This window comes from Triticum dicoccoides, chromosome 2A, assembly GCF_002162155.2.
Source record: "Triticum dicoccoides isolate Atlit2015 ecotype Zavitan chromosome 2A, WEW_v2.0, whole genome shotgun sequence".
Lineage (NCBI taxonomy): Eukaryota > Viridiplantae > Streptophyta > Magnoliopsida > Poales > Poaceae > Triticum > Triticum dicoccoides.
This window is the reverse complement of record NC_041382.1, coordinates 563,824,808-563,834,582: the sequence shown is the minus strand read 5'-3', so window position 1 is coordinate 563,834,582 and position 9,775 is coordinate 563,824,808. Positions and strand designations below refer to the sequence as shown.

The 9,775-nt window shown below is 45.1% G+C and overlaps 2 protein-coding genes across 2 annotated transcripts in view; one reads left to right on the top strand and one right to left on the bottom strand.

The window, feature by feature from the left end:
• Nucleotides 1-1,248: 1,248 nt before the first annotated feature.
• LOC119355394 lies at nucleotides 1,249-2,887 on the top strand. Its single transcript, XM_037622196.1, has 5 exons — nucleotides 1,249-1,677; nucleotides 1,840-1,933; nucleotides 2,027-2,064; nucleotides 2,166-2,301; nucleotides 2,373-2,887. Exons 1-5 carry the CDS (start codon nucleotides 1,249-1,251, stop codon nucleotides 2,783-2,785), a joined length of 1,110 nt encoding a protein of 369 aa, XP_037478093.1. The 3' UTR covers nucleotides 2,786-2,887.
• A 144-nt stretch (nucleotides 2,888-3,031) lies between these two features.
• LOC119357955 (non-specific lipid-transfer protein-like protein At2g13820) overlaps nucleotides 3,032-9,775 on the bottom strand; it is a 52,591-nt gene continuing 45,847 nt past the window's right edge. The window contains exons 2-3 of the mRNA XM_037624706.1: nucleotides 3,509-3,900; nucleotides 3,032-3,395 (exon numbers count right to left, since the gene is read on the bottom strand). Of these exons, the coding sequence (XP_037480603.1) occupies nucleotides 3,163-3,395; nucleotides 3,509-3,900 (625 nt within the window). The 3' untranslated portion in view covers nucleotides 3,032-3,162. The remainder of the gene's footprint in view (nucleotides 3,396-3,508; nucleotides 3,901-9,775) is intronic.

Here is a 9,775-nt window from a genome sequence, read left to right as displayed (position 1 = left end):
TCCGTCGAAGATCAAGTCTCCGCGGATATCCGCGACGTAGTTCAAGCTTCCAAATCTGACCTGGCAGCCAGGGGCGTAGCTATCGATCTGCTGTAGATGGCCACACGAGTTGGCCCGCAGTGCGAAGCCGCCGAATACGAAGATCTGTTCGGGAGGAAGGTGACAACATTGTTGTAGACGATTGACGGGGCCATCGAACCTCCTGACAACGGCACAACGAAACTCTCAATGAAAGCACCAATGTCGGTGTCAAAACCGGCGGATCTCGGGTAGGGGGTCCCGAACTGTGCGTCTGAGGTTGATGGTAACATGAGACAGGGAACACAATGTTTAACCAGGTCCGGACCCTCTCGATGGAGGTAAAACCCTACGTCCTGCTAGATTAATATTGATGGGTATGGGGGTTACAAGAGTTGATCTACCACGAGATCGTAATGGCTAAAACCCTAGAAGTCTAGCCTATTTGATTATGATTGTCTCTACGGACTAAGCCCTCCGGTTTATATAGACACCGGAGGGGACTTGGGTTATACAAAGTCGGTTACGGAGAAAGAAATCTTCATATCTTAACGCCAAGCTTGCCATCCACGCCAAGGAGAGTCCCATCCGGATACGGGTGAGAGTCTTCGGTCTTGTATCTTCGTAGCCCATCAGTCCGGCCCATGTCCAACAGGCCGGACGCCCGAGGACCCCTTAGTCCAGGACTCCCTCACCCGTCCCTTGTATGCTCTTCTTCCATTGCAGCCACTAGTCACGATGACCTCGAAGCAGACACCGCAATTTTGATTTCTTTATAGGCATCAACCAAACAGAACAGAGATTTTTCCAATATGTTTCCGTTACCAGCGTGATCTAATTTCCTTATTATTTACATTACCACTTTCTAATCCAAACACCTCCTTTATGTATCCAGATCGAGAACAAGCAGTGGAGTAGCGGCAGTAGAGCAGTGGCGCGCCACCGGCAAGTTCTGGAAGATAGTGGCAGTTGAACCCTTTTGAACTTCATTGTAATTTTCTTCTTTGTTGGGATTGTTTATACTGCTGGTGTTGCCAATAGATCTCAGAGGTTTTTTCGAAGAAGAAAAAAGAGAACAAGCGCAATCGCAGAACATTTGTTTCGACTCGTGCGGAAATTGACTGTTGAGGTTATTGCAACCATAAATGTCTTTTCCCTCAAATCATCTACAAAATCATACTATGACCAATCGAATTTTGTATAATGCTGTTGAAGTGTGGCGTGCCCAGAATGGCCACGTATACACGAACTCAGACAATCGTGCGCCACCGCGACGCGCCCCTCCAAAAGCGCTTATCCCCGCCGCGCCCGATCCCGCACTGCGCCGACCGGCCCGCGGCCATGGCGGCGCCACCTCTCTCTCCACTCCTCTGCAGTGCCGTCTCCTCCTACCGCGCGACGCTCCTCGCCCCTCGTGCTCTCCCCTATCGCGTGGCGGCGCGGCCGATGGTCTCGCCCTGCTCGTCGCCCCCGTGCATCGCCCCCTCGCTGCGGCGAGCAGGGGCCCGGGCACCACCGCCGTGCGCGGCCAAGCGCGGCGGCGCCGGAGGCGAGGCATCTTCGAGTGATGGGGAGGGCACGCGCGTGCTGCTTCAGGCGGCGCTATGGGGCGCCGAGGCCGCCTACATACTCTGGCTCTTCCTCCTCCCGTACGCTCCGGTCCGTACGGAAAACACAAATGTTTCCTTCCTTTGCATGCCGCTAGCTCTGATGCTCCTTGACCCAAAATGTTATCGTCAGTGCTCTGTGGTTACCAATCATTCCATTCAAAAGATGAAAAGGAAGTGCACCAATCATCGATTAATTAGCATCGTGTTGCAGGGTGACCCGTTGTGGGCTATCTCGCAAGCCACGATCACTGACCTCGTCGGCCTGTCGCTCAACTTCTTCTTCATCCTGCCCTTGATCAACTCCGGTACGCCCAAATTCTAGAATTTTCAGGAGTACATCAATTTAAAAGTCACATCATTACGGCCATGATTCTTGGTGAGTTTGCTTGGCAGTGTAGCTGGAGTGCACCTGCTCGAATCCCCTGTGATGCACCCAGTAAGAAACTAACACATATTTTCTCGTGACATTACCATCGTTGTGGTGGCCTATGGTTATGGGTACAGTGTGTCTGTGTTAATTGCTCCGTGGTTGCTTAGGTGGACGAAGGATTGTTCAATTTTGTAATTGCCTGGACGCTGCTATTTGCGCCGCTCCTCTTCACGGATGCTAGGAGGGACCGGTACAAGGGATCGCTCGACATCTTGTGGGGCTGTCAGATGTTCCTTACAAATAGTATGATCTCCTTGACCCAAAATGAACCAGCTGAACAGTTCAGGTTATCTTATACCTATTTTTGTTTGTAGCTTTCTTGATTCCTTACATGGCAATCCGGCTCAACGAGGTCGACAAGAACCAGCCTCCACCGCAGACAACAAAACTGAGTTCAGTCATAGTGAGAGGTGCATCAGGTGTAGGCATAACTGGTGGCCTGGTCTGCATTCTATCCGTTGCTTGGGCTTTCTTTGGCCGTGCAGATGCTGATTTTGGAGGCGTCTTGGACCGGTGGCAATATGCGCAGGATTATTTCTTGACCGAGCGATTTGCTTATGCATTTCTGTGGGACATATTTCTATACTCGATGTTCCAGCCATGGCTGATTGGAGACAATCTTCAGAACGTGAAACCAGAAGCTACAGCGTTTGTGAATGTAGCAAGGTTTATCCCAGTTCTTGGTATTGTTGCCTACCTCTTGTGCTTAGAAGAGAAAAAAGATTAGCTGTTATATTGCGCTGTTTTCCTGTAGCTTTTGTTCCCTATCATATGGATTATGTTCTAACTGACTTATAAATTTGAAAGAATTTTGCACATTGCGGTACTCTACAATTACTCCCTAGATATATTTTTTTGAAACAAGCCCTGGATTATTTATCAAGATAGTGCTTGGCTGAAACGAGAACCCAGTGCACAAATGGAACGGAGAAGACATCGAAAAAGAATTGAAGTGAAAATTATTTATTCAGGAGAACATCCGGATGAACAAATCACTCCTTCAACAACTAAATCCTCTTGCTGTTACAGGCGCTAAGAAAAACATCAGGCAATAACTAAATTCTCTAGGAAAACTCTAATTTGCAGAAAGTCTAGATGATCATTTCAGAACGCTAGAACTGTCGCCAGCGCCATGAAACCAAGTGCGGCAGAAATGGCATCAGCTATGAGCTTGGACCCGCTGCTGTATCCCGGATTCTGGCTGGTCGTCCTCGGTGCGGCTGTAGTCAGTGGTGGCATCGGTGTCATCGGCGTCGGCATCGATGGAGCAGTGGAGTTCACACTCGTGCTTGGCACGCTCACCGGCGGTGACGGTTCTTGTCCCGCTGGAAGGAGCCCTTCAAGACAGTTATTGATTCAAAGAGACATTTCAGTATGTAGCGAGTCCCTGGCTGAAGAAAACCATTTTGCACAAAGAGATCGAATGGAGAATTCCAGCTCTAAGTTATACCTTGGCAGGCGCCGGCGGCGGCGGGGAGATCGAGCCGGCAGAGGGAAGGCAGCAGCACGGCGCGGGACATGTTGACGGCGACAGGGGACCTGCCGGAGCCGGACTGGCTGAGCGCCTGGCAGAGGCACAGCGGCTCGTCGTGCAACATGCTCCCCAGGTTGGCGCAGCAGGTGTCGGGCGGCGCGGCGGCGCCGCCGTCGAGGAAGGAGAGGCAGGGGAGGAGGCGTAGGAGCTCGGTGGTGCAGCTGGACGACGACGGGCCCGTGGTCTGTGGTTCAGGCGCCGGGTGGGCGCCCTGGAGGGAAACCAGCAGCAGCGCGACGCAGAATGCAGTAGCCGAAGCCGCCATTGCTGCCATCGTATTGCTCTCTGCAAGTCTGCCTGTGAAGAATCTGATCGAGTGATTGGCCACGGTAGAGGTGTGGATTTATAGCGTCTGAGGAACGGGGATGCATGGCAATGGCGTGCTTCCGGACGTGGTCTCCGTGAAGTTGAACGTTGCTAGACACTAGACAGTATGCGTGAAGAGCCGCGTGGGGATGGGGAGTTTTGTGTGAGTCGGAGCGTTGGGATTGCGTTGGGGGTCTGGGATCGCATGGCAATGGTGCTTGTACTGCCTTGTTGTAGGTAGGGGTTTCATGTGAAGTGGGATTGACTCTTACCGGCCACTTGAGACTGCTGACCAGAATGTCCTAAGTCCTAGCCACAATAAGCACATGAGAAATTAAAGCCAGATTTTGGTGTTGCTAAAATAAGGTGGCTAGATGGCCTGCAGGAAGTTTCCTTTTAGATGGAACACTGCAATTCCATTTATTTTCTACTATGTGCAACCAAGGAGCAAAGGAACCATATCCTCATCACAATTTTGGCATCAGTAAATACCGATAGACTGAAGCTAAATTTGGTTGAAATTTTGAAGTACGGAATAATTAGCAGCAAATCAAAAGTATCCGAATTTGGACTTTAATACGGGTTTTTTTACATAGTACAGACGAAGCGCTCATACATACGTGCATACACGCAACCCTATAAACGCACACACGCACACCCTCCCCCTATGAGCACCTTCGAGAGTGTGAGCCGGTGGACTTTAATACGTTAGCTACAAAAAGAAAATGGGCTTTGGGTTTTCATGGGCATGAAATAAAGGAAGTGACATTTTCTCATTTTCCCTTCTGGGAGTGTCATGGGCCTCCGATTCCATTTTAAGGAGATTTTACAAATTAGGCCAATTTTTAGCTTGCTGGGCTGGCAAGAGCTCTTCAAAGAGGATCAGATGATCAGATCCACGGGAGTTATATCTCGCTTACCGCGAGATGTACGCTCCCCTCGGCTGAAGCATTTCTCCTCTCGCTACTGTACTTGTCCGGATTGGTACTGTAACATGGTTATCACTTTTTTTTATTCTTTTGTAATGGTTTTCTTTGGGTTTTTCTTTCGGATTTCTTCAATTTTCTTCGGTTTTCATTGTTTTCCAGTGTTTTGCATTGGTTTTCTTCTATTTTCTATGGTTCTCACAGTTTTCTTTGGTTTTCCTTTCCCTTTTTGTTTTCTTTTCTTCCTTTTTTCTTCTATGATTTTCTTTGTTTCTTTCTTGGTTTTCACAAAGATTTTTCTTTTTTTTTTCTATGATTTATTCGGCTCCTTTGTTACTTTGTTGGTTTTACCGGGGCTTTTCATTTTTTATGCTTTAATTTCCTTTTTGGCATTGTTTTTTTGTTTCTTTCTCGGTTTTCACTGTTTCCATTCTTTTTTTGTTTCTTTTTTGGTTTTTATTGGTTTTCTTCATTTCTTTGTTGGTTTTCATCGTTTTTTTCAACCTTTTTCAGTACACAATGTACATTTTTAGTGTACTCATAGAATACTTTGTTGATACACACGTGTTTTCAGCACTTTCTAAAAACATCAGCACCCCCGATCTGATCGGGCGTGACTATGTGTAGCTTATAGCAAGATCGAACAAGGTCTCGCCTGAAGCAAATCGGCCGGCCCAGCGTGCTGGAGGTCCACACACCTTATGTGCTCGTTTTCCTTCATTTTTTTCGTTATTTGCTTTCCTTTATATTTATAAATATTCTGAACATATATATATATATATATATATATATAAATTATATAAAAATCATTATATGTTGAAATTTAAATAAATGTTTATCTTGCACTTGAAAAATGTTAAGCGTGTATAGAAAAATGTTTCTAATTTATACCAAAAATGTGCAACATGTATGAAAAAAAAACTAGACATCAGAACATATATAAAAAATGTTAAACATGTATAAAAACTGTTTCTGATGTATGCAAAAAAATATACATGGTGTATGAAAAAAAATTAGAGATCAATTTTTAAAAAAATTAATAATGTATTTGAATAATATTCAATGTGTATATAAAAATGTTTGTGGTGTATAAGAAAAATGTACAATGTGTATGAAAAAAAATGTTGCCATCGAAACATATGTTTGAAAGAATGCCAATCATGTACTTAAAAATGTTATGCGTGTATAAGAAAAATATTTCTTATTTATACGAAAAATGTACAAATTGTATGAAAAATAGACATCAAAACATATGCCTAAAACAATGTTAATCATGTATTTGAAAAATGTTATTCCTTTGAGCATGTTGTTCACAATATTCCTTTGAGCATGCGAAATTCGGTTAATGGGCTTGGCACTACGAGCAGAGTGGTGTGTTTTAGTGTGGTTGTATACTAGTTACTAGTTGATACAAAGAGCAGAAGAGAAGATTGGTAGAAGATAGAACTACACAATCTGACACTAGTGCCACCCACAAGGAATGGCGAGTCTTGTGAAAATCAATGTCGCACGGAAGAAAAAAAAACTTTCCTTGGAGACTTGTTTGACATTCTATTCCGAGTGGAGGCGTTTGGTCTCACGGAAATATGTCGGATACAAACATTTGCCCTATTTGTAATAGAGCAAAAGGTAATTGGCGAGATGCGCTAATTGAGTGCAATATGGCAAAATGTGTTTGGTCATTGCTTGACAAGGACCTTGTGGAGCATTTGATAGCTTGCTGAATGCTTGATGTTAGAGATATGCCATAGAGACAATAGTAAGTTGTTACTATTCTATTTTCATGTTCATAATTAAGCTTATATTTCTGTGCTACAATTGAAATAGTTCTTGAGTGTGAGATCCAAAGGAAAACCTATTTGCATGTGTGGAAATGTAAACATCCTTGGTCAGGCCTCTAGACTAGCTCATGTATTGTTGATGGTTCTGTTTTCCTAACCATGGGCATTGTTATTGTAACAAGGATGCCAACAATAATGATAACACATTGCTAGGGTAATGATGGTGTTGCATAGGCCCAACCTATGAAATACCGCAAGATCACGTCATCAATAAGTTGTCGGTATTTTTTGTATAAAGTGTTAACGTTCACTTGCGTCCTTAGCCCATGCGTATACCATATACTCGGGTGTCGGATGATTAATTTGGGTTGCCAAACATCACTCTATAACTCGGTTGTCATAAAGATAGCTTTTAGGTATATTAGAAACGTGTAATGTGGTGTTCGGTAAGTCAAGACTGGGCTTTGCTCCTCCGGTAATGGAGATATACTCTATCAGCCCACTTGTTGACCTACAATAGGTGCATCGGCTGCAACATAAAAATTTCCCTGTGAGCAGATCAACCAGGAACATGCTAAGGAAGATGGATCATAGAGATCAGTACCACTAGATGTGTAGTTCCGTGCAACGAAAGTAGAGTTGGGGCAGCGCATTCGGAGCCGTCCTCGTCGATCTGCCACGTAGCCGATCGGATCCCACGAACAATGCGGTGACTCAGCATACCGCTGCATTATGTAATATGCCTATCGTTGATATAACACCCATAAGACACATTCTCATGAACCTTAAATCCCTTAAAGTGAACAACAGAAACATAGCGGGTGCAAACCATCATTATATGACAACCTTTATTCAAACAAAGATCCAAACATTGAAATGATTCAGACTACAGGTTCCAAAATGCGGGGTGCCACTATTGATCATGCGATCACTCATTAAGTTTAGATCATGCCGCACATGATAAAGCTGGCTGCTGCTACTACTATTCTACACTACTCCTCCTGTTGTTGTTCTCACCCTTCTCCTCTGTTGTCGGCTCCGTCGATGACGTAGTCAACTCCTTTGACTCCTCTGGAAAGGTCTGGCTCCTCATAGAAGTAGTCTCCAGCCACATTTGGATCATTCGGCATCTCCTCCAAACATTCACAGTCTGAAGGGGGGATGGTAAAGGCTCAGCAATGATTTTGGAAATATATCTATAGCATCAAGTTTTACTTAAAACATTTAGTTATCAGACTTCATGGGTTGCTAGAATCTCCGATAGACTTCTTTCCCACCGCGTTCACGGATCTTTCCCAGATAAGGGAGTGACAAGCCACAATTAATTTCACTCTACAGAGTTGCGCTACTTTACCCATGAACGATTAGCTTAGCCCTTTTGCCTGGTCTGTAACCTTGCACATCCAAGATGCGTGGCTAGGTCTAAGATCTGACTCTTTCACTCTCCCACTTTTACCAATGCCCCTTCCCATGTGAAAGATCGTGGATATCCCCTAGAGGGGGGGGGGTGAATAGGCGCTTTAAAATAATTATGATTTAGGCTTGAACAAATGCGAAATAAAACTAGTGTTTAATTTATCAAGCACAAAACCTAAAAAAACTAGGCTCACCTATGTGCACCAACAACTTATGCTAAGAAAGATAAACAACTAGGTGATAGCAAGATATATAACATGAAACACTATAGCTATCACAAAGTAAAGTGCATAAGTAAAGGGCTCGGGTAAGAGATAACCGAGGCACGCGGACACGACGATGTATCCCAAAGTTCACACCCTTGCGGAATCTAATCTCCGTTTGGAACGGTGTGGGGGCACAATGCTCCCCAAAATGCCACTAGGGCCACCGTAATCTCCTCACGCCCTTGCACAATGCAAGATGTCGTGATTCCACTAAGGGACCCTTGAGGGAGATCATCGAACCCTTAAAATGGCAACCCTTGGGGACGGTCACCAAACCCATACACTTTGGCAACCCTTGGGGCCGGTGACTGAACCTATACACTTTGGCAACCCTTGAGGGCGGTCACCGGAACCTGTACAAATTGCTCAGGGCATTCTCCACAACCTAATTGTAGACCCTGACGCAAGCCCGAATGTTTACATCACAATGATTGAGCTCCGAGACACCACAAACCGTCTAGGGCGCCCAAGCACCCAAGAGGAACAAGCTCTAGGATACCAAGCACCCAGGAGTAATAAACTTCTCAACTTTTCACTTCCACGTATCACCATGGAGAACTCAAACCGATGCAGCTAATGCAATGGCAAGGGCACACGGAGTGCCCAAGTCCCTCACTCTCAAATCCCACAAAAGCAACGAAAGTTGTGGGGGATATGATAGGAAGAACAAGAAGGAGAACACAAAGAACCCCAAGATCTAGATCCAAGGGGTTCCCCTCACGTAGAGGAGAAAGTGATTGGTGGAAACATACATCTAGATCTCCTCTCTCTTTTCCCTCAAGAACTAGCAAGAATCATTGGAGGGATTGAGAGATAGTAAGCTCGAAGAAGGTCAACAATGGGGGAAGAACACGAGCTCTAAGGATGGGGTCCATTGGGGAAGAAGACCCCCTTTTATAGGACCCACGAATCTGCCCGTTATGTTGTAGAATAACACGGGAGCGGTACAACCGGTCCAAGGACTGGTACAATCACCTTTTGCAGGTTCCCTTGAAGCAGAGTGCCAGGCGGTACAATCGGGGGTTGCACCAATAGTACCAGGTCGGCTGAAACCATCCGGGAACTATCGGGCTTCCACAGTCCTACTACCACTCCAAAACAGTACGGAGTCACCCCTGACTAGTAGCTGGAGCGTTAATAGGACCGGTACAACCACCAGGGCCAAGTACTTGAAGGAAATATGCCCTAGAGGCAATAATAAAGTTGTTATTTATATTTCCTTATATCATGATAAATGTTTATTATTCATGCTAGAATTGTATTAACCGTAAACTTAGTACATGTGTGAATACATAGACAAACAAAGTGTCCCTTGTATGCCTCTACTTGACTAGCTCGTTAGTTAAAGATGGTTAAGTTTCCTGACCATGGACATGTGTTGTCATTTGATGAACGGGATCACATCATTAGAGTATGATGTGATGGACAAGACCCATCCGTTAGCTTAGCATAATGATTGTTTAGTTTTATTGCTATTGCTTTCTTCAT